Consider the following 27,640-nt stretch of genomic DNA (forward strand, 5'->3'; position numbering starts at 1 on the left):
CTGTCATAGGTTTCCCATAATTTCACTTTTGTTTCAGTTTCCTTCCTTCCTTCCTCCCTCCCTCCCTCCCTCCCCCCCTTCCCTTCCCTTCCCTTCCCTCCCCTCCCTTCCCCTCCCCTCCCCTCCCCTCCCCTCCCCAGCACATATATAACTGGGGGAGTGGCAGAGGGAGAGAATCTTCAGCAGGCTCCAAGCTCAGTGTGGAGCCTGATGTGGGGCTCAGTCTCATGACCATGAAATCATGACCTGAGTCGAAATCAAGAGTCAGAAATTTAACCTACTGAGCCACCCAGGCGCCCCTCAGTTTCTTTTAAAGACATGGAAAGATTTATCAGATAGAATTGCTGCTTTTGGGAAGTGATTTTCCTGAAGTTGGATGAGGATCAGTGAAAGAATGACTCCATTATTTGTTGTTAATTTTCTTTATATTTTTCCATTCACAAAATTACTGGAGTATAACTAGTTTAAAAACCATACCCTACACTAAATAATAAAAATACAGCCAAGGTAAAACAGGTGACTTTGTGGTAGTAAAACTGGGAGTTAATACAAAACATTATTTGTAACCTACATTCATAAGAAAATGAATATAACATAGAAACATAACATTGAGTAGAAACTGCAACTTACTATGTTATTAGGGGTGTTACGAAAGTCTTATTCTTTGATTTATTTTACTGTTTTGATTGTCATCATGTGTGCAAATTCTGATAACCACTAACTTTCTCAAACTTAATGTCTGAAAGCCTCTTAAAATCGACCTAGATATTTACCTTATTAAGGCAATTCATGAAACTTTAATAAGGTCTTACAATGCCAAGGGTATGTATTATTGTGAAACTAAAGCCTCACAAAGCTAAATAAATTTTCTTCCATACCTTGAATGATTTCTAGAATATGCTTTAAAGAAGTCATCCTTAATAGTAAGGGTAGCTAGTGGGCAATAGACCGAGTCAAATTGTTGAGTATCGCTCAGTTGCCTGCCAATTAAGCTTTACTTTTTCTTTCTTTTTCTTTTTTTTTCTTTTTACTATTCCAGGGTTGTGGCCTAATATAAATATTGCCCATCTCAATTATCAAATATGAGACTGGTATTTGGTGGTAGCAATAAGCTATTCTGGTGATTCATAACATGATTCATGATTTTTTTTTTTAAACCTGTTTGGAAAGTTTTGTTAAAAAATATCACCATTCTCTTTTTTCTCTCTGTAATTTTTTCATTTCAGTAAAAGGAAGCCAAGGACAATTTTTTTTTTTTGCTTTCAGAAACAGAGTGGGTTCAAGTAATGAAGAGTGATTTGTGTACTACTGTGGGCCAGCAGTCAGGAACCCCATGCTAGAACTGTCTGAAGTTCACCTTACTACAGATCCTACCATGAAAGTTGCAGTGAAAAAATAGATCACTTTTATAGAATCTGTGAACACAAGTATGGCAAAAAGGCATATTCAGTGGGAGTTGGTGTCACAGGATGAGTTCCCAACAAGGATAGTATAGAAAGAATTCTGGCTTAGCTTTAAATAGCCTGTATTTTCATTTCAGAGTGAAGCATTTAAAATGTGTAACCATCAGCAAATTGCTGAATTTGTTAGTGTTTTTCAGTTTTCCTCTCCAATACTATACAGTGTGATAATACACAGTGTATTATGCATTACTTTGTAGCAATTGAAAACTTAATGACTAAACACCCAAAATGTAGTGGCTAAAAACAACAGTAATCACTTAATAGCTCATGGTTCCTCTGGGTCTGGAATTCTGGACCGTTTGGTTTGGCAGTCGTGCTCAGTGTGTCTCATGAGGCTGCAATCAGATGCCAGTGAGGACTGCGGTTATCTGGAAGCTTGACTGGAGCCAGATTATCTACCTCCAGTGGCTCATTCACGTGGCTGGCAAGTTGATGCTGGCTGTTGGTGGGAGGCCCCAGTTCTTCCCCACATAGGCCTCTTCACAGGGCTACCTGATTGAATTCATGATACGGTGGCTGACTTACCCCAGAGCAAATGATCTATGCTTGCAAGGCAGGCAGAGCAATGCCTTTTATGATCCAGACTGAAAAGTTACAACACTCACTTCTGTCATATTCTACAGGTCACACAGAACAGCCTGTTTCACTGTCAGAGGAGACTGCACAAGCGCACTGATACAGAATGGAAGATTCATTGGGGCCATCATGAAAGCTGGCTATTGCTAATGGGTGCAAGTGCTTTCTAAACTGTATAATGCTATACAGATGACAAAAGGTATTTTATGCATACAGTGACCTAATGAACCCAGAATGTGACCTAAACAACTGCCTTTTTACCCTACTTAAAATGTCCCCAGATAGGAATTAACTTGTCAACAGCATAGTATAATGTGATCATCAATTCATATGCCATGATATACTTCGGAGCCTCTAGCCTCACAGGTGTATCATCACATTTAGCTCACTACTTAGCTTATTGCTACTACAAGTGAGGTTAAATTACTATTAAAGTGAGGGAACTTTGAGGGAACTTTAAATTCTGTGATTCCCATATATTATTAGGTATGACTTGACACAATTAAGAGACAATGGTAAAGATGGTGTGTTTGTGTAATGTATGAGAAGTTTGCCTATGAACATATCAGAGCTCAATAAAAACCCAAGTGACAAAGAGCTGGAAGGAGACCAGTAATAGTTACACAATGACAAAGAGCACTGTCAGACCCTATTCTAAGGGTTTTGGAAATGTGAAGTCATTTAAGACTTGCAGCAACCCAATGAATAGTTGGAAACTAGGAACCAAAAGGTAAATACTTTGCCCAAGTAATAAATCTAGTGATTGAATATTAGTGGGGGCAGTCTATATCCAGAGCAAGAACTCAACCTTTACATTACCTTGACTAAATTATGAGTGTTGGTATTCTGCTGCCTTTTTCAACTCTGAATATTCGCAACTCTTAGAAACAACAAATGCTCCAGCTCAAAACCTTGGAATTACTGTTTTGTTTTTCCTCCCCCCACAACCCATATCCAGTCTGTCAGTAAATCTTATTGGCTAGAAGCCAAAATGATACCACCTTACATAGCTTACTGCAATAATTCTTTCACGGGCCTTGATTTTTTCCTGCCCCTTTAAGTCTATACTGCTGTCAATGTAAAGGGCCATAGTGAACTTTAAAACAATCAGATCACATTACTTTGCTGAAAACTCTACAGTGGCTTTTTTTTTTTTTTTGGCAGTGTCTTTTCAGTGATGTCTTTTATTTTTTTTAACTTTTTTTTTTTTTAATTTATTTTTGAGACAGAGAGAGACAGAGCATGAACGGGGGAGGGGCAGAGAGAGAGGGAGACACAGAATTGGAAGCAGGCTCCAGGCTCTGAGCCATCAGCCCAGAACCGGACGCGGGGCTCGAACTCATGGACCGTGAGATCGTGACCTGAGCTGAAGTCGGACGCTTAACCGACTGAGCCACCCAGGCGCCCCTCAGTGATGTCTTTTAACACCTATTTAAAAAAAATTTTTTTAACCTTTGTTTTTATTTTTGAGAGAGAGAGAGACAGAGCATGAATGGGGGAGAGTCAGAGAGAGGGAGACACAGAATCTGAAACAGGCTCCGCGGGGCTCAAACTCACGGACTGAGAGATCACGACCTGAGCCGAAGTCGGACGCTTAACCGACTGAGCCACCCAGGCGCCCCTTTTAACACCTATTTAAAACTGCAAGCCCTACTATATCCTTTTTCCTGCTTTATTATCTTTATAGCACTGAATTCTGTGTACCGTATTTTATCCCCTTCCATTGGAAAGCATGGTTCCTTGTCTTTTTCCCTCCTGATTTCTCAGAGCCTGGCACATAGTCAGCACTCAATATACATTCGCTGAATAGTGAATTAATGTGTTGAAAACTTATGCGAATCAAGGTTGAGTACTGCTCACAGTTAACAAGCACCTACTATGTCTAAACTTTCTGGATATCTGATTTACTCTTCAAAACTACTTATGATGTACCCTATTTCCATTCTACAAAGTAGAAAACCGATGATCAAATGTCTGTTCCACAGTACAAAATTCTTCAGCTGACTTGGAATTTTTTCTCCCGGTAGTGCTTCTTTACAAAGGACTGAACTAAGAACGCCACTTGGCCAGCCCTAAGGAAATGGGTTCTCTTCCAAGTAACCTGAGATTGCGACGCTAGGCGTCCATAGCAACCGTGGCGCCCTGACGCCCTTGCGCAATTACCAGAAAGTGAGATGCGGCATAAAGAGGTCAAGCCTTCCACACTCATACATTAAGCCCATCGTAGCAGATTAAGAACATCGTAGCAGAACGCTGACCTGTCTCCGGTAGTGAAGGAAATATCTAACTTAAAACCGTACAGGGTTACAGTCACCACCTAAAACATTCCGCTTCCGGGACCAGCAGGCTATAGCGAGACGCGGCGCGGACCACGCAGAAACGCCAACAGGCCTGACTCGCGCCGCTTCCGTAGGGGAAGCTCTGGCCGGACTTAGCAGCATCCAGCTCAAACCGGAAGTAGGGGCGGAGCTAGTAAAGCGTCGGCTCTCCGTCAACGGAAGTGGCTGTTGGAGGCTCTAAGGTAGCTTTAAATTCCTGCTGTCTCGGGAGCTCGCCCTTTACAGTTGGAGTCGCGTTTCGTGCGACGGATGGCGGTGGACGTGAAGTCGCGAGCAAAGCGTTATGAAAAACTGGACTTCCTCGGGGAGGGACAGGTGAGGTTCCCGGGCGGGATTCGGGGGGGCCTGAGCCGAGAGCGCGGAGCCGCCTGACACACTCGCACGTTTTCTGGTGGAAGTCAGAGGACTGGCCTGGCTTCTCCTTCTTTTTGGGCGAGTCTGCCCGTGTATGTACCCTAGAGGAGAGCTCCCGAGTGGTCCTCCCTTTCTGAAGAATAGACTGGAACGGGCAGTTTATCGCCTCACCACGTTTCAAGCAGCCGCGCATCTTCAACAACCGTGGGGTGTTTGCTTCTCCGGATCTGAAAAAGTGAAAAGGCAAACACAAAAGAGCTCCCACGAACTTAGATTGTTTCTGCTTTTCTCTCTAGTTTGCCACGGTTTACAAGGCCAGAGACAAGAACACCAACCAAATTGTCGCCATTAAGAAAGTGAGTTACCGTCTGTTATTTTTCCTGGAGTCTCCGAGCATATCTGTGTGTGTGAGCTCTTGCAGGGGCTTTTTACTACTCTTGACCGTACTCTGCTCATGAGGAGTTACTTATGTCATTTTCGGGGAAGGTAGAATTTATTAGTATTTTGTGTTCCAAGATGGAACTCGGGTGAACTAGTTTTTTGTTGTTGTTCCATTAGTTGAAATAAAGAGGAAGCTGTATGTTACGTTTGCTTTTTAAACTCATACGTGGGTAAGGGGGACAAGGACTCATCTGTTGGGTCCTTAGAACTATTTTAATATCCTTATCTTCCCAGGTCACCGTTTCTGCCACACCTGCATCCATTTTGTGCATCGTCTGTATTTTCTTTCTTTCTTTTTTTTTTTTTTATTAAGTTTATTTTGAGAGGGGGAGGAGGGGCAGAGAGAGGGAGAAAAAGAATCTCAAGTAGACTCTACTGCCAGCAGATTCGAACTCACAAAGCGTGTGATCATGACCTGAGCCACAATCAAGTCCTACAGCTTAATGGTCTGAACCGCCCCCCGCCAGGCGCCCCTCATCTGTATTTTCTGTGTACAGATTTTCCATGTAAGGCTTTTACGAGCATTATCATTATCATTTTAAAAAATTATTTTTGTAGCCTTTTGACTTGGATTCATTCAAGAAACTTCAGTCATATTTAGCTTATTTTCTACATGTCAGGCACTTTCACTTACGTTTTTTCTTTTAGTCTTCAAAATAGCCATGTGAAATAAAGTATCCCTATATAATACTTGAGATACCTGAGCTAAGAAAGATTAAGTAACTCGTCAAGCTGACACAGATCCTAACTGATAAAACTAGAATTTCAATCCAGGTGTTTTGATGCCAGGCTGCATGTTCTTTCCTGTGCTACTGAAATCAGTAATCCTCTGAAAGAGAGGCTGTTGTCACATTTCAGTGCCTGTTGGGGGAGGTGATCTCCACCTTCTTATTGTTCCTGTTGCTGTTTGAATCTGTTTCTCCTTCAAAATTCCTAACTCCTTTGAAGCATATTCCCCCTGATTCATTTAATACCTGACTTCCTATCTCCCTTTGCGCAGTTATTTTTGCTATTTTTGTCTTTTCACTTTTTCTGGCTTCTCTCCGCTTCATTTCCCAATTTATGTTCTGTAATCCAGCACTGTAGCTACTCCTGTGTAAAAGCCTAATCTATTCTGACCCTTTCTAAAGTTATGTTTTTATTTCTACCCGTGGTTCACTATATTCTAGCCCCACTGACCTTTCTGTCCCTTGAACACATTAAATTCACTTCGTTCCCAGGATCATTGCAGCATCATATGCTGCCTTCTGGTTAGCATATTTTTCCTCTAAAACTTGGCATGACTGATTCCTAATCTTGAAAACTCACTCACATGTCTGTTCCACATAGAGGCCTTCACTGGTCACCCTTGTCTTCTTTGCCATATTTCTCCGTTATCTTCATAACATTTATCAAAATCTGAAGTCCTCTTATCTATCAACTTATTGTGTGTCTACTTCCACTCAAATAATACTTTGGTCTGTGGCCAGTAGTTTTGTAGACATTTATTAAAAATGTATTAAGCTGGGGTGCCTGGGTGGCTCAGTCAGTTAAGCGTCCAACTTCAGCTCAGGTCATGATCTTGCAGTTTGTGAGTTTGAGCCCGGCATTGGGCTCTGTGCTGTCAGTGCAGAGCCTGCTTTGGATCATCTCCCCCCCCCCCCCCCCCCCTCATGCTCCCGTGCTCACGCATACATGCTCTCTCTCAAAAATAAAATAATCGGGGCGCCTGGGTGGCGCAGTCGGTTAAGCATCCGACTTCAGGCAGGTCAAGATCTCGCGGTCCGTGAGTTCGAGCCCCGCGTCCGGTTCTGGGCTGATGGCTCAGAGCCTGGAGCCTGTTTCCGATTCTGTGTCTCCCTCTCTCTCTGCCCCTCCCCCGTTCATGCTCTGTCTCTCTCTGTCCCAAAAATAAATAAACGTTGAAAAAAAAATTAAAAAAAAAATAATAAAATAAGACATTAAAAACTATAAATAAAAAATAAAAATGATTAACCAGATTGATATAATTCCTTCAGTGTTAGTATATTGAGTTCTGTAGTTGTCTGAAAATCCTAGTGGGGTTTGTTTTGTTTGGGGTTTTTTTTGCTTGTTTTTAACATAAGTTAAGATTTAAAATCCATCCTGTTTCTCTAAGACTTTTACCCCTTGACGGTGACTCACAGTGGAATCTTCTTGTATTTATTTATTATTATTTTTTTAATTTTGAGAGAGAGAGAGAGAGAGCAAGGGAGAGGGGCAGTGGGAGAGAGAGAGAGAAAATGTCTTATGCAGGCTCCACTCTCAGTGTGGAGCCCGGTGCAGGACTCGATTCCACTACATCGGGATAAAGACCTGAGCCAAAATCAAGAGTCAGATGCTCAACTGACTGGGCCACCCAGGTGCCCCGTACATTTATTTTTTTAATATTATGTTTAAGTAATTTCTGCCACCCAGTAAGTATAAGGCTTGACTCACCATCCCAGGATCAGGAGTCACATGCTTTTCCTACTGAACCAGCCAGGTGTTCCTTTACATTTAATTTTTATTTCCAATAATACATCTTTGTGGTTTTAAAATAAAAGGCCAAGGCTTTTTAAGGTGCTTGACTCTTCTAGCCCTGTTTTTCACTCCTTGGAGCAATCACTTTCAACTCCTATAATTTGCCTCTGGTATTTACTTTTTTTTTTTTAAATGTTTATTTATTTTTGATAAAAGAGAGTGAGAGAGACAGAGTGCAAGTAGGGGAGGGGCAGAGAGAGAGTGAGACACAGAATCCGAATCAGGCTTCAGGCTCTGAGCTGTCAGCCCAGAGCCTGACGCGGGCTAAGCCTGCCTGCCTGCCTAACCCCCCATATATAAATTTTCTTTTGCAGTTTGTTTTTCTGATTCAGCATTATTTCTGAAATCTTCTACATGGATACTGTAGATCTGGTTTATTTATGATCATTGGTGATTAGATTTCATCATATGACTACAGTAAAATTTGCCCATCCAAATTCTTGTTGATAAAACATTTAGGCTGTTTTGTTGTCTTTATGTTTTCCCTTAAAATAGCCCTATAGACATTCCTATTCATGTGAGTTTCTTTAGAGAATATATCCTTATTTGAAGCCAACTATGAATTATTATTCTTTTAGGGAATATATAGCATCAGCCTCACCACATATTGTTAGATTGCTCTTCAAAGTGGTTGGACTAGTTTGACCTCCTCCCCACATTCTTGTCATATTTGTATTGTCAGATTTTACAACATTTGTCAATTACCTGCATCAGAAATAGTATATGATTGTTTAACTTAATTGTTTAAAATAATTGTTTCAATTTCTCTGATTACCAGTTAGATTGATCATCCTTTCTTAGATTTATTAACTTTTTAGACTGTCTCCTATGAGTTTTTCTGTTAGCTTGCTTACATTTTTTCCTTCCTGTTGATTTGGTAGAATTCTTTATATATTCTGGGCATTGACCCTTTGTCAAAAATACAAACTACAGATATCATCTCCCAGTCTTCAACTAGACTTTTAGTTTATATATGGTATCTTCTGAAGCACAGAAATTTAGAATTCTGTTCTGGTTGAATTTGTCCATTTTTTTCCTTCATGGGTTTCCATTTTGTATGCTTGCCAACCTCCAGTTTGTAAAGGATTCTATTTACTAAATATTTTAAAATACTGCTTTTCACACTTAGGTCTTTGTTCCATCTGGAGTTAATTTTTCTATTTTGTGTAATATGAGGATCCAGTTTTTTTTTCCTTACTGACCCAGCATAATTGATAGTCTGTCCTTTTCCTGGTGAGTTGTAACACGAAGTTCTGCATTTAGTTGTAATGCCATGTTCCATTATATACTTGGATCTGTTTCCGGGCACCGTACTTTTTTTCCATTGATTGATTTTTTTCCATCCTTGCTCAAGTACTATAGTGTCTTTAATTATTACTGCCTTATAAAAAGGCTTGAAATCTGGTAAGTTGCACATACCTGTTTTTCTTCAAAATTACCTTGTCTACTTTATCTGCCACTTGGGAAATTTCTGACAATCGGAATTTCATATGAATTAGATATTACATGGTGCTGAGGCATTATTAATAATTTTGTAGGTATGAAATAGCATTTTGCATATGTAAGAAAATGTCCGTATTTTAGAGGTGCCTACTTAAGTACATGGGGATGAAATGACATGAAATGTGAGGTTTGTTATAAAACATTTTAGCCAACAGAAAGGGGGGCAGAGATTAATGATGTAGTAAGTGAGGGTCACCTGAGTGGCTCAGTAGGTTGAGCCTCCAACTTGGTTGAGATCATGATCTCATGGTTGGCGAGTTCGAGCCCCATGTTGGGCTCTCTTCTGTCAGCATGGAGCCTGCTTGGAATCCTCTGTTTCCCTCTCTCTGCCCTTCCACCACCTGCATGCGCTAGCATACTCTCTCTCTCTTTCTCACAAATAAACATTGAGGCACTTGGGTGGCTCAGTTGGTTAAGTCTCTGACTTTGGCTTCAAGTCGTGATGTTGAGGTTCTTGAGTTTGAGCCTGGCATTGGGCTCTGTGCTGAATGCTCGGAGCCTGGAGCCTGCTTCGGATTCTTTCTCCCTCTATCTGTGCCCCTCTACCACTCGCGCTTTGTCTCTCTCTCAAACATTAAAAAAAGTAAGTAAACATTTTAGAAACAATAATAATGAAATAAGTGTGGCAAAATACTGATAATTGTTTAATCTGGGTGATGAAGTAGATGACTTCATGAAACTAATATATTTTTACTGTGGTTGGAAAATGTAATAATTTTAGGGGCACCTTCCTGGCTCAGTCGGTTAAGTGTCAGACTTCGGCTCAGGTCGTGATCTCGTGGTTCATGAGTTCAAGCCCCACGTCCACCTCTGTGCTGACACCTCAGAGCCTGGAGCCTGTTTCAGATTCTGTGTCTCCCTCTCTCTCTGTCCCTCCCTTGCTTGCTCTGTCTCTTTCTCTCAAAAATAAATTAAAAAAATTTTTTTTTAATTCAGAAAATTAATAATTTTTAAAATTGTTCTTAGCTCCTTAATATTCCATGTAGAATTTAGAATCGATTTGTCATCTTTCTTCCTTCCTTCCTTCCTTCCTTCCTTCCTTCCTTCCTTCCTTCCTTCCTTCCTTCCTTTTTTAAATTTTTGTAATCTTTATTTATTTTTGGGAGAGAGAGAGAGAGAAGCAGAGCTCCAGCGGAGGTGGAACAGAGAGAGAGGGAGACAGAATCCGAAGCAGGCTCCAGGCTCTGAGGTGTCAGCACAGAGCCCGATGTGGGGCTTGAATTCATGAGCTGTGAGTTCATGACCTAAGCTGAAGTCAGACGCTTAAACGACTGAGACACCCAGGTGCCCCTGTCACTGTTCTTTAAAAAATGCTGTTGAGATTTGGATTTGGTTGCATTGAACTTAAAGAAAATTTATGTATTTGGTATATTTATGATAGTACTGAGTTTTGTTGTCCATGAATGTGGCATTTGTTTATTTTGGTCTCATTTTTTTTTTTTTTTTTAATATTTTTAACGTTTATTTATTTTTGAGACAGAGAGAGACAGAGCATGAACGGGGGAGGGTCAGAGAGAGAGGGAGACACAGAATCTGAAACAGGCTCCAGGCTCTGAGCAGTCAGCACAGAGCCCGACGCGGGGCTCGAACTCACATACCGCAAGATCGTGACCTGAGCCGAAGTCGGACGCTTAACCGACTGAGCCACCCAGGCGCCCCTATTTTGGTCTCATTTTTAAGCATGTTTTAATATTCTTTTATAATTTAGTTTTGGAAGGCTTAGCACATCTGTTAGATTTATTCCTAAAGTGCCTTATGTTTTTTGATGCTATACTAGTCTATCTTTACGTAAAAAGTTGTGTCTGTAGTATTATAGGGAGATGTCTTTCTATGTCTGTTAATCTATATTTTTTATCGTTATCAAGGATCTTATTTTTTTAATTCCAGTATAGCTAACATACAGTGTTGCATTACTTTCTGATGTACAATATAGTGACTCAACAATTCTGTACGTAACTCACGGTTTATCATAAGTGTACTCTTAATCCCCTTAACCTATTTCACCCATTCTCCCTACCTTTTCTCTTTGTTCTCTGTAGTTAAGAATCTGTTTCTTGGTTTTTGTCTCCTTTTTTATTTGAGTTTGTTTTGCTTCTTAAATTCCACGTATGAGAGAAATCATATGGTATTTGTCTTTCTCTTACTTATTTCACTTAGTGTTATAGCCTCTAGATCCATCCATGTTGTTGTAAATGGCAAGATTTCATTCTTTTCTTTTTTTGTGGCCGAGTAATAGTCTATTGTGAATGTATGTACCACATCTTTATTATTCATCTATAGATGGACACTTGGGCACTTGAGTTGCTTCTGTAGTTGGGCTTTTGTAAATAATGTTGCAGTTAACACAGGGGTGCATATATCTTTTTGAATTAGTGTTTTCATATTCTTTAGGTAGGTAAATACCCAGTAGTGAAATTACTGGATCCTGTGGTAATTGTATTTTTAATTTTTTGAGGAACTTCTGTACTGTTTTCCACAGTGGCCGCAATCAGTTTGTATTTAGTTTTTTAGGTACAATATCTTTTTCAGAAGTAGTTGTTCTTTTTTATTTTGTTTTGTTTTGTTTTTTAGTATTCTTGATTGCATTTAGTCATTGTATAAAGCAGTGAGTAAGAGACTGGTGTAAGCCTGAACCTATTAATGCAATTTGTTATACTTATTTTTTTATTGTTACACTTATTAATGGTAACAACAGTTAAACCATTTTTTGTATTCCTAATTTGTAATTTTGCTTTTTAGAAACTGTTGCCCTAAGAGCATATTATTGGGCATATTAATAAACATGTTACTTTAGAGGCGCCAGGGTTGCTTATTTGGTTGGTTGAGCATCCGACTTCAGCGCAGGTCATGGTCTCATGCATCTTGAGTTTGTGCCCTATATTGGGCTCACTGCTGTCAGCACGTAGCAGCCTTTGAATCCTTTGTCTTCCTCTCTCTGCCCCTCCCCCACTTGCGTGCGCCCTCTGTCTCAAAAAAAATACATAAACATTTTTTTAAACATGTTATTTTATGTTTATATGTTATGTATTTCCTCCCAAATAGGCTACCTTGAAGTGATATTTTTGTTTGTTAATCAGGATGCCCTCAGTTACTTTTCCACATTTAATCTTGCAAAGATACAGGAGACATTTATTTTCTTAAGTCCATTATTTGAATGTATAACTTAAAAACTAAAAGAGTGAGGAATGGTAGGTACTTGATCCTTTCTTATATTGTTAATTTTGCTTTTCAAATTAGTGATTTCGACTCTCTTCTTGCTTACTAGCTACATGTAAGTTGCTACATGTTTTTACTGTAGCTATGTATTTGAAGTGTTTGTATTTTACTCATGAAGTGTAAAATAATTTAACACATTTTTAGTGTTTGTTTTTTTTCCCCCTCTACCAGATTAAACTTGGACATAGATCAGAAGCTAAAGATGGTAAGTATTTAATGTAATCTGACCAAACAGGGTAAGTTTTTCTTCTCACTGAGGAAGTTCAAGTATTAGCGTTCTAAGTGGCTCTGGGTAGTTTTTGCAGGGTGCTAGAAGAGTAGACTCAGGATAGAGACAGGATATCGATGATATCCACCATTTGGTTGTTAAGAGTCATGTAAGTCACTCAAGTCATCTGAGTAAATGGAACATAGCAAAGTTATTTATCAGTGGCTTGTCTTGCAGTCTTCATTACTGTTTAACGTGTTGTTGTAAGCAGTTTATTCTTTATCTTAGCTTTTTTTTTTTTTAATTTTTTTTTCCAATGTTTTTATTTATTTTGGGGACAGAGAGAGACAGAGCATGAACGGGGGAGGGGCAGAGAGAGAGGGAGACACAGAATCGGAAACAGGCTCCAGGCTCTGAGCCATCAGCCCAGAGCCTGACGCGGGGCTCGAACTCACGGACCGCGAGATCGTGACCTGGCTGAAGTCGGACGCCCAACCGACTGCGCCACGCAGGCGCCCCTATCTTAGCTTTTAATTACTTTAAAAATTCAGGATATAGCTTCATAGCAGTACAGAAAACTCACTCTGGAATAAATGTATGGAGGAAAATATCTTTATCCCTTCCACACCCTTGTGTGCTATAGTGTTAAGTCTTATTTAGTCATCAAGAACTAGTCTTTATAAAAAGGATCCATCATCTATTTAACAGCTAGTACCAGATCTTATTTTAAATTAGGAATTCTATCTTTTGTTTTGGGAAAGATACTGTCTTACCATTGTTTTGCTGTTACCATCAAGAATCTGTTGCTAATATTCATAATGTAAGAAGGAGGAAGCTCTTGACATATTGTCTTCATGTTACAAGCCGACACCTGTTATTCCAGCAGTCTTCTAAAGTGATATGCTGCAAAGTGAATACTTTTTGTCATCATTTATCATAGTCTGTGTGAAGCTAGTTTCAAAATAAAGCAGTATAAAAGAAAACCAGATGTCATAAAAATTGGCAAAGTAGCCCTTATTTTTCTGTAGAATATGCAATATCTATTCCCCGAAAGACTAACCTTTCCCCAAAAAATGTTTGTAAGAAGATACGAGACTTCAGAATTGCTTTTCACATTTTGCTCTGCTTTTTTATATAGGTATAAATAGAACAGCCTTAAGAGAGATAAAATTATTACAGGAGCTAAGTCATCCAAATATAATTGGTGTGAGTATGATCTACATTGTTTCTGGGATATGGGACCCTGCCATTTCTGAATGTGGTAGTTGTTGATTGAAGGCTCAGCAAGATGAGTTGTTTTAGGTGAGCCTTGTAAAAAAGCTTAAAAGTTTATCATGCCGAAATGTATTTTTTGTTCTAATTGAACTGGAGGCAGTGTCTTTAAAACTGTACAACTGATGAAATAGATTTAATTTTGTCAAAAATTATTTTGAAGCCTAGAGAGCTCTAACATGCATAAGCTTGAGTAAGCTCCCTACGACTCTGTGCCATAATTTCTACCTCATAGGGTTGTTGCGAGACTAGTTAATTTATTGAATGTGTGCAAAGTACCTGGAAAATAGTGCCTGGCATAGAGATGGCATATAATGAATGATAGCTGCTACTGCTATTTATAGGATTTTCTTAAATACTGAGCATGGTAATTTTTCTGAATTAGAGACTGAGGTGAGATTTTCATTAATGATTTCTTAATTATAACTGAAAATTTTGGAGGAGAATTTAAGTAGTTAGTGACTTTTTAAAAAATGTTTGTTTATATATTTGAGAGAGAGAGAGAGAGCACGTGAGCAGGAGAGGGGTAGATAGACATTCTCAAGCAGGCTCCATGCTCAGCACAGAACCTGATGCGAGGCTGGATCTCATGACCCTGAAATCATGATCTGAGCTGATCAAGAATCAGACACTTAACCAACTGAGCCATGCAGGGACTCCTAGTGACTTTTTAAAAATATTAAAGTTTAGTATTTTTGTGCTTCAAAGTACTAATTCCTAGGGGGGAAAAAAGGATAAATGTCAAATTTAATAAAATAATTCAAATTTAACAGGGAAATATCAGCAGTCCAATGCTAGTTTAAATTTTTTGAAATTACTTTGGTTGGTATAATTTTCAAGTATTTAATAGAGAATCAGATTTTGATCTTTTTTTTTTAATACTGCTTTGCAGCTCCTTGATGCGTTTGGACATAAATCTAATATTAGCCTTGTCTTTGATTTTATGGAAACTGATCTGGAGGTAAGATTAAGATTCGTAGAGAAATTTTTTTTCTCTCTAAATCAAAAGAGAACCTAAATGTTTATTTTCTATGTTTAAAGATACTGTTAGTCAAAGGAATGCTTAATTTTGTTGAAATGTGAATGTACTCCCCCGCCCCCACCAGAATGACAGAGAGAAAGAGAGCATTTGTGTTTGAGCACACAGGGTAGAGTCAGATGGAGAGGGAGATAGAGAATCTCAAGTGGGCTCCAGAGCCAGCTGAAAGCTCTACTTGGGGCTCAGTCTCACAACTGTGAGATCATGACCTAAGTCACAATCAGAAATCAGACGCTTAATTGACTAAGCCATCCAGGCACCCCTAAATGTGAATGTACTCTTTTTTTTTCTTTTAATGTTTGTTTATTTTTGAGACACAGAGAGACAGAGCGTGAGTGGGGGAGGGGCAGAGAGAAGGATACACAGAATCCAAAGCAGGCTCCAGGCTCTACACTGTCAGTGCAGAATCCGACACAGGGCTCAAACTCACAGACCTCGAGATCATGATCTGAGCCGAAGTTGGACGCTTAATTGGCTAAGCCACCCGGGTGCCCCAGTATTCTTAAGTGAAAGATCTTTTGAGTCATTTAGCCATATTCCCAGTGTTAGATACAGAGATTTGGATTTCACAGCATTTTTGTTGACCAAGTTCCCTATACTTTATTGACATTATTTTTAGATAAATGAGTATCAGGTCTTTCAGAACTTCCATATTATTACAGAATATCATCTTTTTGAAAGACAAATTTTTGTTTTTGAGAAATTAAAATGTTACGGTTTTTCTTAATATTAATTGAATCTCAAAAATTGACAATCCAGGGATGTTGAACAACTGAAAGTCTCATATGCTGCTGGTGAGAATGCAAAATGGTATAGCCAGTTTGGAAAATAGTTTGGCAGTTTCTTAAACAGTTAAATACACACATAAAGTACGATCTCGCAATACCACTGCTAGGCATTCAAGAGAAACAAAAACCTGTCTACACAGAAATCAGTTGGTACACAGATGTTTAGCTTTATTCATTATTGCCCAAATTGGTAACAATCCAGTACTCACTTTTGTATAGTGAATATATAAACAAACTGTGGTATATCTATATAATGGAATACTGTTCGGGAATAAAAAGAAATTAACTACTCAATTAAGCAACAGTATAGAGAAATCTCAAATGCATTGTACTAAATGAAAGAACGCAGGTTCGAAAGGCTATGTATTATATGATTCTGTTTATGTGATATTATGGCAAAGGCAAAACTAAAGGAATAGAAATTGGATCAGTTGTGGCCAGGATTGGAGTGGAGGGACGTACTGGGTACAGTGGGGCCTGAGGCAATTGGGAGTGGGAGTGAGGGTTATAGAACTCTTATCTTGATTATGGTAGTGATTACACAACTGGATATGTTTGTTAAAACTCATGGAACTATGCACCAAAAAGGGCATATTTTACCTGAATCTGATTTCTTTTTTTGTTTTTGCAAATGGGATTGTTAATTTTTCTTTCTGCTACTTCCATATTAGTGTTTGGATATGCAGCAGATTTCTCTATACTGATTTTGTATCCTGCCACTTTCCCGAATTCGCTTATCCGTTCTAGTAGTTCTTTATTTTTATTTTTTTTCAATATATGAAATTTATTGTCAAATTGGTTTCCATACAACACCCAGTGCTCATCCCAAAAGGTGCCCTCCTCAATACCCATCACCCACCCGCCCCTCCCTCCCACCCCCATCAACCCTCAGTTTGTTCTCAGTTTTTAAGAGTCTCTTATGCTTTGGCTGTCTCCCGCTCTAACCTCTTTTTTTTTTTTTTTTTTCCTTCCCCTCCCCCATGGGTTTCTGTTAAGTTTCTCAGGATCCACATAAGAGTGAAAACATATGGTATCTGTCTTTCTCTGTATGGCTTATTTCACTTAGCGTCACACTCTCCAGTTCCATCCACGTTGCTACAAAGGGCCATATTTCGTTCTTTCTCATTGCCGTGTAGTACTCCATTGTGTATATAAACCACAATTTCTTTATCCATTCATCAGTTGATGGACATTTAGGCTCTCTAGTAGTTCTTTAAATACTATGTGAATCTTTAGGGTTTTCTATATATAGTATTATGTCATCTGCAAACAATGAAAGTTATTTCTTCTTGCCAGTTTGGATACCTTTTATCCAAATCTGATTTCTAAAAAAATAAAATGGGAATTTTTAGCTAGTATAACTTAAAAATCTAGGAATAAACTGTCTTTAAGTACAGTTCACAAATAATGCCATCAGAACTCAGTCTTGGACTTTAACTTAGCTCTATTTTCTACTTTGTTGCCTTCCTTCTCAATATAGTGCCTAATTTCTCAATATAGTGGCTCAGGCACTTCAGGCTCAGATCCTTAGAGTTTTTTAATCTCTAAAGAAAGAGAAGGTACTTTGTCCTTTTTCGTTCTAGCAGAAGTACTTGGCCTCTTTAATTAGCTTGTCTAGGATCACATGTCCATCCCTAAACCAGTGTCCTGGATAACAGGCTTCAGTTTGGTGGTTGCCTGTGCCTGGGTCTTGTATCTAGCTCTAGAGGCCACAGGTAGTAGTCAGTCCTGTTTTACATTCAAACAAATGATGAATGCTGTTATCAGAAGGGGCTGTACATCCTGGTGCAAGCAAAACAACAGATGTTCACTATTAGTGCCTTTTAAACAGAACAGGAGGAGAGAAAGCACCAGAAGAGATTTTTTCCTAACCATGTAACTTGAAATTCTGACAGTGCTTCCTAAGGAGAGTTAGGCAGTCTTTCTTGAGATTGTTCTGTAGAATGGATAAATTGCTTTTATGTCTGTAAATGATTTTATGTGATATAATTTATTTGGAATAATTGTATATTATATACCGGCTTTGCAGGTGATAATAAAGGATAATAGTCTAGTGCTGACACCATCACACATCAAAGCCTACATGTTAATGACTCTTCAAGGGTTAGAATATTTACATCAACATTGGATTCTACATAGGGTAAGGTTTTTAACCAAGTATGATTGATTCTTTATATTTTAGTCAAGGTTTATGTAGCCAATTATTACATAAATGGTCTGAATATGTAAATTGTTAAAAATATAGCTGGACCCCATTTTATCCCACCTTCTTCCTCTGTGTTCCCTTCAGTTGTTCCAGGAGGTGGTGCTATGAGGATTGTAAAATACTATGTGAAATTTAAAAATGGAAGAGGCCCAGTTCATTTTTTTCATAGATGAAGAGCTAAGTTGCTAAGTCACCTGACCAAGGTTATATGTGTTTTTTCAAGGTCAGTAGCTGGTAACTGACAGAGTATTAGAATCTAGATGTTTGGGTTAACTCCAGTGTTCTTTGTGCTGTATTGTTGTGACAAAAAAAAAAAAATACAGTGAGAATCTGGATTAAATTATACAATCCTAAAATTTTTTTAGAAAAACAAAATTTCTAAGAACTCTAAAAATCTATGAAGTAATAAAATTTCTGAAATAGTTGAGTCATTGTTAGAAACATCCAGCTATTGAAACAAGACTGATAATCTAATAGGTAGATGTTCTTAGATATTCTGTTTAGATAAATAGCTGAGAATATATAATTTGTAGTCAGTAATCCTCATATCCTAAACTTGGGATCCCTTTGAGGTTATTGCTAATATCCTTATAATATAGATTTTGAAGGATATATTCCTCATCCTCTCTAAATGCATAATGTTTTTATTTACCAAAGTTCAGATGGCAGCAACTCTTTGTTGAGTTCATGGTCATTACACTAGGCTGTTCACAGCAACCTTGTAGGTAAATTGAAGCTCAGTGATCCAAGGTCTCACCAAAGTAATATAACCAATCTTAATTTTTCTTTGGTAGGATTTTATATCAGTGAGAAAAATATTGATTATTATTTAAATTTGGGGTTTACCCTGCTATTGCAAAGTTTAAAGTTAAGCCAACTAAGTGTATTGTTATAATATTCTCTTGTGCCCTGCTTATGTATTTATTTAAAACCTCCATGTACAGGATCTAAAACCAAATAACTTGTTGCTGGATGAAAATGGAGTTCTAAAACTGGCAGATTTTGGCCTGGCCAAATCATTTGGGAGCCCCAATAGAGCATATACACATCAGGTTGTAACCAGGTAAGAATTTTTTAAAACACTGAAAACTTACGTTGTGTGCGATTTTTTTTTTTTTTTTTTTAAACAAGTTCTCCGTGGGCCCAACGTGGGCTTGAACTCATGACCCTGAGATTGAGAGTCCTATCTCTACCGACTGAGCCAGCCAGGTGCCCCTTGTTGTGTAGGATATTAATCACAAATGAGCATCATTTGGCTTCTTTAAAATATCTCGGCAGAGTTCAGGAATTATTGTTGATGTTTTGCTAAAAACATGGACTTCTTTACGTTTAACCACAATGAAAAAAATAAAGCCATTTTTTCAAATGGAGTTCAATTAAGTCCATTTTCAGACATTTACCTAACAAGTTTTGGGACTAATTTATACCACTTCTACATTTTAGTTAGGTTGGCTGGAACTGTAGTGGCTATTTTTTTTACATATTTACCTGATTGGGGGGGGGGGGATTGTGTTTATTTTATAGGTCATTAAGTGATTTCATGTTTTAAGTCATTCAGTATGAATAAAATTCTCTAAAGCAGTACATTGATAACTGGAGTTTTCATGTTTTTAGTACTCATGTTTTATACTTTTTATGTGTAAAAACTAAAAAAAATCAAATGAAATAGATAGGGACAGATTTTATAATTCTAGTCAGGATGTTATTTGTTAATTTCCAAGTCTGTTTTAAGGATCTGAAATTTCCTCCATGAAAGGGTTTAAAAGGATAAGAAAATATGGGGCAGCCTGGGTGTGAGTGGCTCAGTTGGTTAAGTGTCCGGCTTCGGCTCAGGTCATGATCTCATTGTTTGTGGATTTGAGCCCCACGTTGGGCTCTGTGCTGACAGCTTGGAGCCTGGAGCCTGCTTTGTGGATTCTGTGTCTCCCTGTCTCTCTGCCTCTCCCCCTCTTGTACTCTCTCTCTTAAAAATAAATAAAACATTAAAAAAAAAAAAAGAAAGGATAAGAGAGTAGGAATTGGAGACCGTAAGAACAGACAGCTTTTCAGAATAACTAGAGAATGTGGAGACAGCTATTGGAGGAGGTAGGGCCCAGAGAATTTTTTGTTGTTACTTTGTTTTTTAGTTTATTTCCTCAGGCTGAAGAAATAATGTTGTTTGTACATTATTGGTAAAAGTCTAGTGAAGAAGAAAACGTTGATGTGGGAGAAAATGGAGAGAATTTCAGTATTCTTTAAAATAAGCAAGAGAGGGGCCCCTGGGTGGCTCAGTCAGCTGAGCGGCTGACTTCGGCTCAGGTCATGATCTCACGGTTTGTGAGTTCGAGCCCTCAATCGGGCTCTGTGCTGACAGCTTGGAGCCTGGAGCCTGGAGCCTGCTTCATATTCTGTGTCTCCCTCTCTCTCTGCCCCTCCGCACTCATGTTCTCTCTCTCTCAAAAATAAATGTTAAAAAAAAGAAGAAAAAAAAATAAGCAAGAGAGCAAGGTCTCTAGTACCCACATTTGAGATACTGGCTTTAAAATAGTCCAGAATAGGGGTGTCTGGGTGGCTCATTCGGTTGAGCATCCAGTTTTGGCTCAGGTCATGATCTCACAGCTCTTGAGTTCAAGCCTCTCGTCGGTCTCTGTGCTGACAGCTCAGATCCTGGAGCCTGCTTCAGATTCTGTGTCTCCCTCCCTCTCTCTGCCCCTCCCCTGATCGTGCTCTGCCTCTCTCTCTCTCTCTCTCTCAAAAATAAAATAAACATTAAAAAAAAAAGAATAAATAAACATTTCAAAACAAAACAAAAAAAACAGTCCGGGATGATTTAGCTGTAGTTACAGATGGAAAGGCAGGTTGTGTGAATACAAATGACTATAGGTGAATCTGTAGAAAATTTTTTTTTCTTTTGAAAAAATAATTCTTTTTTTTCCCATTACTTGAATTTTTTTCAGTGAAGTTGGAAGTAGGATTATAGGCTTAGGGGAAAGATGGTATTGAAAGTTTCAGGAGAAAGAAGGTGTCCAGTCATCTAAGAGTGGAAGAGTGAATGGACCAAGGATGTGTTTAATTTCCAGTATGGAACTGATCGGTTTTACAGCCATTTTTTCTTGAGTTATATCTGTAAACATGAATTTCATCAGTGGGATGATGTTTTGCTGAGGACTTTTCTCCAAGAAATACTTTAATAATTTCATTTTAAATTATTTTAAAATTCATTTTAAAATTAAAATATTTCTGGGGTACCTGGGCGGTTCAGTTGGTTAAATGTCTGACTTGGCTCGGGTCATGATCTCGTGCTCTGTGGGTTCAAGCCCTGTGTCAGGCTCTGTGCTGACAGCTCAGGGCCTAGAGCCTGCTTTAGATTCTGTGTCTTCCTTTGACTCTGTCCATGCTCTCTCTTTGTCTCATTCATAAATAAATAAACAAACAAACAAAACTTACAATATTTCTTTTTGTTCTTCAGGTGGTATCGGGCCCCCGAGTTACTATTTGGAGCTAGAATGTATGGTGTAGGTGTGGACATGTGGGCTGTCGGCTGTATATTGGCAGAGTTGCTTCTAAGGGTAAGTCTAGGATTGATGTATACACTACAGTATTGTAATCAGCATTCTTATAACTTGGGTAAGATTATCTTCCCATCGATAATTCTCGAAGAGGAGCACCATTCTTATAATAAAAAGCCTACAAGCCGACCAGTTAAAAAAAAAAGCCATCTTCCCCAATGTACCTTTTGTTAATGTTGATGTGAGATGAGAAGATCTCTCATTTAGGACAATGAAGGTTTTATTATAGGTCATTTCTATGTTCTGAAATACAACTATAATAAAATCTTCATTAGGCCATAATATGGTAATATCTCTGCAGTAACTAAATGTGTTAGGATGAACTTTTGTAGTCCTGGGACATTTTTAGTTTGGGGCTGTTTAAAATTACACTTTAAGAGATGTGTAAAACCACCCACTGCAGCTGCACTATATAACTAAACCTTGTGTGAGAAGATTATTTTAGTTCTCTTCAAACAAAGCAGACATGTTGGTTCTATAGCATTCCTCTCAGCCGAGACCATCTTAAAACAAGACATCATCTCCTACTCTGGTGGAGACAAAGATGGTGCATGAGAAACTTTTCTTTAGCTATAAAGTTGGGTTTAGCCTTTCTGAATGATGACGGCAAAGGAATATTGGGGAGTCCTTCTGAAGCTCAGAGTTTTTTCCTCCTTATATTCCAGATATTCCAACCCCAACTGTTTTCAAGTGATACATATTTAAAGAAATGTAAACCCAAGGCACAAAAATACAGCTTTTTAGTTTCTTGAACACAGAAAATAGCTTCTATACACCAGTTACTGTTTTGTTGTTTATTTGTTTTTGAGAGAGTGGGGGCGCAAGAGAGCAAGGGACAGAGAGAGGAGAGCAAGAGACATTCCTACGAGGGACAGAGAAAGAGAGAGAAAGGGGGTCACCTGAAGCGGGGTGAGAGAGAGAGAAAGAGAAGCAGAGCTCACCTGAAGCAGAGCTCGTGTTTTTACCTGAAGCTGGACTCGAGCTCACCTGATGGAAAACTTGAATTCACGAACCATGAGATCATGACCTGAGATGAAGTCAGACACTTAAGCAACTAAGCCACCCAAATGCCCTGCAAAGTTGCCTTCTTAAATATCTTTCTTAGTTTAGTGTGAGTTATATGCATCATTTTGAGAAGCTCATTCCTCTGGGTGCTTGCAGAAGAAACCCTCACACATTTAGATTTGAAGATGAATAGTAATCGTGTGCTAGTAATGGGTCTTGTGGATCAGCTGGCTCTGCTACCCACAAAAACAAAGAATTTACCAGAAATTTACATTTGAGGATCATTTAGTTCCCCCAAACAGTTCATTCATTACCAAGATAAAGCCAGAATTCCTTGGCCCCTAATATTATGATTTATCATTCCATTGAGAAAGTAAGTAGAGAGAGATAGCAGTTAAGAGTGAACAGGTTAACAAGAGACTCTTAATGATAGAGAACAAACTGAGGGTTGATGGAGGAAGATGGGTGGGGAATGGGCTAGATAGGAGATAGGTATTAAGGAGGGCACTTGTGATGTGCACTGGGTGTTGTAAGTGATGAATTCTACTCCTGAAACCAATATTACACTGTCTGTTAACTAATTGAAATTAAAATAAATAGGTGCGTATGGGTCATTCAGTTGATTAAGCATCCGACTTTTGGTTTTGGCTCAGATCATGATCTCACGGTTTAGGGATTGAGCCTCGCATTGGGCTCTGCACTGACAGTGCTGAGCCTGCTTGGGGTTCTCTAGCTCCCTCTCTCTCTCTCTCTCTACCCCTCCTGTGCTCTCTCTCTGTCTCTGTCTCTTTCTCTCTCTCTCAAAATAAATAAATACTACAAAAATAAATACAAAAATAGTTTAAATAAATAAATAGATTAGAAATTGTGGACCTGGTTGGAATCACAGTTGGAGTCTTATTAGCCATTGGCCTTGTTGCTTGAAGGTTATGAAGAAATTAATGGTTCCGTTTGGTGAAGAACTGTACCATTTTGCCATACTTTAGTCCTGCACAATTGAAGAAAAATGTTTTCTATTTTGCTTTTTTTCAAATGTTTTCTATTTTAAATTCTTCTGTGCTCATTTAAAAATATTCATGGAATTGGGGCACGTGGGTGGCTCAGTCGGTTAAGCATCCTACTTTGGCTCAGGTCACGATCTCACAGTTTGTGAGTTTCATCCCCGCGTCGGGCTCTGTGCTGATAGAGCCTGGAGCCTGCTTCGGATTCTGTGTCTCCCTCTCTCTTTGCCCCTCCCCCGCTTACGCTCTTTCTCTCTCAAAAATAAGTAAACATTAAAAAAATTAAAAAAATATATTCATGGAATTGCTGTCCACACTGTTCTGAATCTGTGGTGAGATCCTGCCATCCAAACGATTGAATGCAGTTTAGTTCGAAAGATTTGCTGTTATCAGCATTCAGCCTTTTTTAAAGTGTTGTTTTCTTTATATTATATTTTATAAACAATAAATAAGCTTATGTCCAACCAAAGTAGTCAATATTGTTTAAATCATTTTATTTATTGTTTTTAACTGTATTTTTGAGAGAGAGAGAAAGAGTGCATGTGGGGGAAGGGCAGAAAGAGAGGGCGACATAGAATCCAAAGCAGGCTCCAGGCTCTGAGCTGTCAGCACAGGGCCCAGTGTGGGGCTCGAACTCAAAAACCATGAGATCATGACCTGAGCCCAAGTCAGAGACTTAACCGGCTGAGCCACCCAGGCACTCCTTTTTAAATCATTTTAGAAGCAAATTGATCTGCGGTCTTAACATCCTCTGTGATTATTAAATGAAAAAGAACACATTTAATTTATGATCTTCTTATGTTCTTTTTCATAATCATATTTTGAGACAATGATTAATAGAAAATCTAAGCTGGGATATTAACTAGTGAGCAACTGTCTTATATCTGATCTAGATAGTTTCAAGGATATCATTTTAGTTTATAAAGAAGTCTGTAGTTTGGGAAGAACATTTTATGCCTTACATGAGGACACTGAGCATCTTTCAGGCTGTATTAAAGCCTTCTCTAGGGATAATATGGTGATACAAAGGTTGATCGACCAATTGCTGCCTGCTCTTCTTTCATTTCATTTAAATGATCAGGATCCAGACCTGTTGGCTTCACTCTGTCATTCTAATACTTCATTTGAGCTGTATTAGCTCAGACCACAGTTTTCATCAGTTGGTTTTGCATAGACTCGTTGGTATACAAGGTGCTAGAGGCTAAAGTGTGCTAGTTATTCAAGAACTATATTGTTGATTATGCCTATTGCATTAAAACATTGCCAGTCTTCTAATATTTGGTTTATGAACCCTGCCTCCCTATAAAGACATGAGAAAGAAAAAATAAATTTCTCCATTCTAATTTTTTTTTTTTTTTTTTTTTATGAATATGAACTCAGTTTAAGAAGAGATTTCATGGGGTGCCTGGGTGGCTCAGTTGGTTAAGCATCCAACTTTGGCTCAGGTCATGATCTCATGGTTTGTGGGTTAGAGCCCCACATCAGGCTCTGGGCTGACAGCTCAGAGCCTGGAGCCTACTTCAGATTCTGTGTCTCCCACTCTCTCTGTTTCTCTCTCTCTCTCTCTCTCTCTCTCTGTCTCTCTCTCTCTCTCTCTCTCTCAAAAATAAACATTTAAAAAAATAAAATGAATAAAAGATTTCATGAATGGCATCAAATTGAAAAGAACCAGAGGGATGTCCCTCTTGGTTTCCTTAATCTTAGTACTCTTGGAGTCAGCATCTCTCTTCTTTTTAGGATTAATTTGATTCTTTTTCCTAAAACTAAAAAGATTTCATTCACATGCTTAGTCACAATTGTGTGTTGGTGAAATTTTGGTATCCTTTAAGAAGGTGTTTTAGAACAGGAAAAAACAATAAGCACAGGCTTAATGTTTGTGTTTGTAATATGTAGATATATTATCTGAACATTATACAGTTGTGTTAACTAAATATGGATGACTCACTAGCCCAAATTCCATATTTAGCAAATGAAAATTGGTTAAGACTATTAGCTATTAAGAACGAGATTGGAAAAGAGCCCTGATATGGACTTATATGTATTATACATAGTATTAAATATAGCCATTGAAATTACTAAATGAAAACCAGAAGTAGTTATTCATGACTAGAAAAAAAACACATTGATTTGTCGTGGGTTACATACTGGACCCACTACCTGCTCAGACATGACAGTGCATTTCTTTTTTTTCTTTTTTTTAACATGTTTATTTTTTTAATGTTTTCTTTTTTTATTTTTATTTTTGAGAGAGAGCAAGCCAAAGTGTAAGCAGAAGAGAAAGAGGCAGAGAGAGAGGAAGACAGAATCAGAAGCAGGTTCCAGGCTTTGAGCCATAAGCACAGAGCACGACTCGGGGCTCGAACTCACAAACCGTGAGATCATGACCCGAGTTGCAGTCAGGCACTCATCTGACTGAACCACCCAGGTGCCCCTGTTTATTTTTGAGAGAGACAGAGTGCAAGTGGGGGAGGTAGAGAGAGGGAAACACAGAATCTGAAGCAGATTCTAGGTTCTAAGCTGTCAGCACAGAGCCCAACATGGGACTTGAACCCACAACCGTGAGATCATGACCTGAACCAAAGTTGGACGCTTAACCAACTGAGCCACCCAGGTGCTCCATGACGGTGCATTTCTTAGTCAAATTGCTTTGATGTTTAATATAGGGAAGACATTTTCAAAATAAAGTAATAATTATATCTTAAAGATTTTTGAGATGGCAGGGCAACACCCCCGCTTATAAATAATCTCTCAAAATATATTTATTTATTTTTTTTTTTTAATTTTTTTTTTTCAACGTTTATTTATTTTTGGGACAGAGAGAGACAAAGCATGAACGGGGGAGGGGCAGAGAGAGAGGGAGACACAGAATCGGAAACAGGCTCCAGGCTCCGAGCCATCAGCCCAGAGCCTGACGCGGGGCTCGAACTCACGGACCGCGAGATCGTGACCTGGCTGGAGTCGGACGCTTAACCGACTGCGCCACCCAGGCGCCCCTCAAAATATATTTAAATGCCATGTTTGAAACTAGGAGATAGATGCCCATAACACTATGCCAGAAGATGTGAAAACAGAAATGAAGAAAGGCTAGAAATTATCAGAAAAAGATGCCAGCTGGAGGCAGTATGCACTTAACACACAGAATCTTGAAGTGGCTTAGTTAGTGAGAAGCACTTGTGATCATTGATGGCAATAATGAAGTGTCAGACTAAAAACTGGGGTTGGTTGAGAAACTTACATATGGAACAATACCAAGGTCTCCAACACAGCCAGGTCACTTCCCTTCCTCCATCCAGCCTTACACCTAACTTATCCCTCCACTAGAGATAGGTTTGTCTAAAGAAATTTAAACACAAGTCTCCACACGTAGCTGTCCTTAGACATAGTGGAGGATGTGGGTGAGTTGCTAGGGTGAAAACATACAAATTACATGAAAGTCATATACTGAACAGTAAAAGCTTCAATTTAGTCCCCTGCTTAGCTCCCAGAACCCTCATAGCTTTTGTAATAACCTGTAGTAACTCTTTAACCCAGGCAAAAGATCAGAAGATCCTTTGCTGGAAGAACCGAATGGTCCCAGAGGATAGACCCACAGATAACTGGCATTAAACATCCCACCCATTCTTTTTAGAGAAAGCCCAGGAGTTTTTATTACCTTACCTTTAAATATGAATGGTTAGCCAATGACTACCACATAGTTACCAAGGATTTCCAGATATTTGATGAAAACATCCAGCTAGAAAGACAGACTAACCAAAAAGAAACTTGGGAAAAAGGTAGCAGAAGAAAATTAACCCTCCACCCCCACATCATCAGAGAACTAAGAGAATAGTACTATATCTGTAAAACAAGAACATGATACTCTTCCTAAGGGAACAATGTAAGAATAAGGGATACTTGAACCTTTTCAAATAAGATAAAAGCAAACAATAACAGTGGAAAGACTGGAAAAGTAAGCTCAAGAATTCTTTCATCATGTAAAACCAAAAGAGAAAATTAGCAGAGTGATCCAGGATTGATCCTAGAATATAGCAAAAAAGAACAAAGTAAATGTAGGATAGGAAATTCACAAGAAAACAATCCAGCATTGATAGGTGTGAATTGACTCAAAGTGCCAAAAAGACCCTGCACAGTGAATGAAAAAAGACCCGATTGCCTGGCTGG

The 27,640-nt window shown here is 38.7% G+C and overlaps 1 protein-coding gene across 9 annotated transcripts in view; it reads left to right on the forward strand.

Moving 5' to 3' along the window:
- Positions 1-4,266: 4,266 nt before the first annotated feature.
- The window catches only part of CDK7 (cyclin dependent kinase 7), a 61,404-nt gene continuing 38,030 nt past the window's right edge, over positions 4,267-27,640 (forward strand). For 3 of the 9 annotated variants that reach the window (XM_030322403.1, XM_030322396.1, XM_030322391.1), the window contains exons 1-8: positions 4,270-4,693; positions 5,029-5,088; positions 12,557-12,617; positions 13,759-13,826; positions 14,785-14,853; positions 17,749-17,859; positions 18,870-18,988; positions 21,374-21,473. In XM_030322403.1, the coding sequence (XP_030178263.1) occupies positions 4,628-4,693; positions 5,029-5,088; positions 12,557-12,617; positions 13,759-13,826; positions 14,785-14,853; positions 17,749-17,859; positions 18,870-18,988; positions 21,374-21,473 (654 nt within the window). In that variant the 5' untranslated portion in view covers positions 4,270-4,627. Of the gene's footprint in view, positions 4,694-5,028; positions 5,089-12,556; positions 12,618-13,758; positions 13,827-14,784; positions 14,854-17,748; positions 17,860-18,869; positions 18,989-21,373; positions 21,474-27,640 lie in introns of all 9 variants that reach the window. The other 6 variants (XM_030322373.1, XM_030322360.1, XM_030322365.1 and 3 more) reach the window with 5 other exon arrangements.

Source organism: Lynx canadensis, chromosome A1 (assembly GCF_007474595.2).
Source record: "Lynx canadensis isolate LIC74 chromosome A1, mLynCan4.pri.v2, whole genome shotgun sequence".
Classification (NCBI taxonomy): domain Eukaryota; kingdom Metazoa; phylum Chordata; class Mammalia; order Carnivora; family Felidae; genus Lynx; species Lynx canadensis.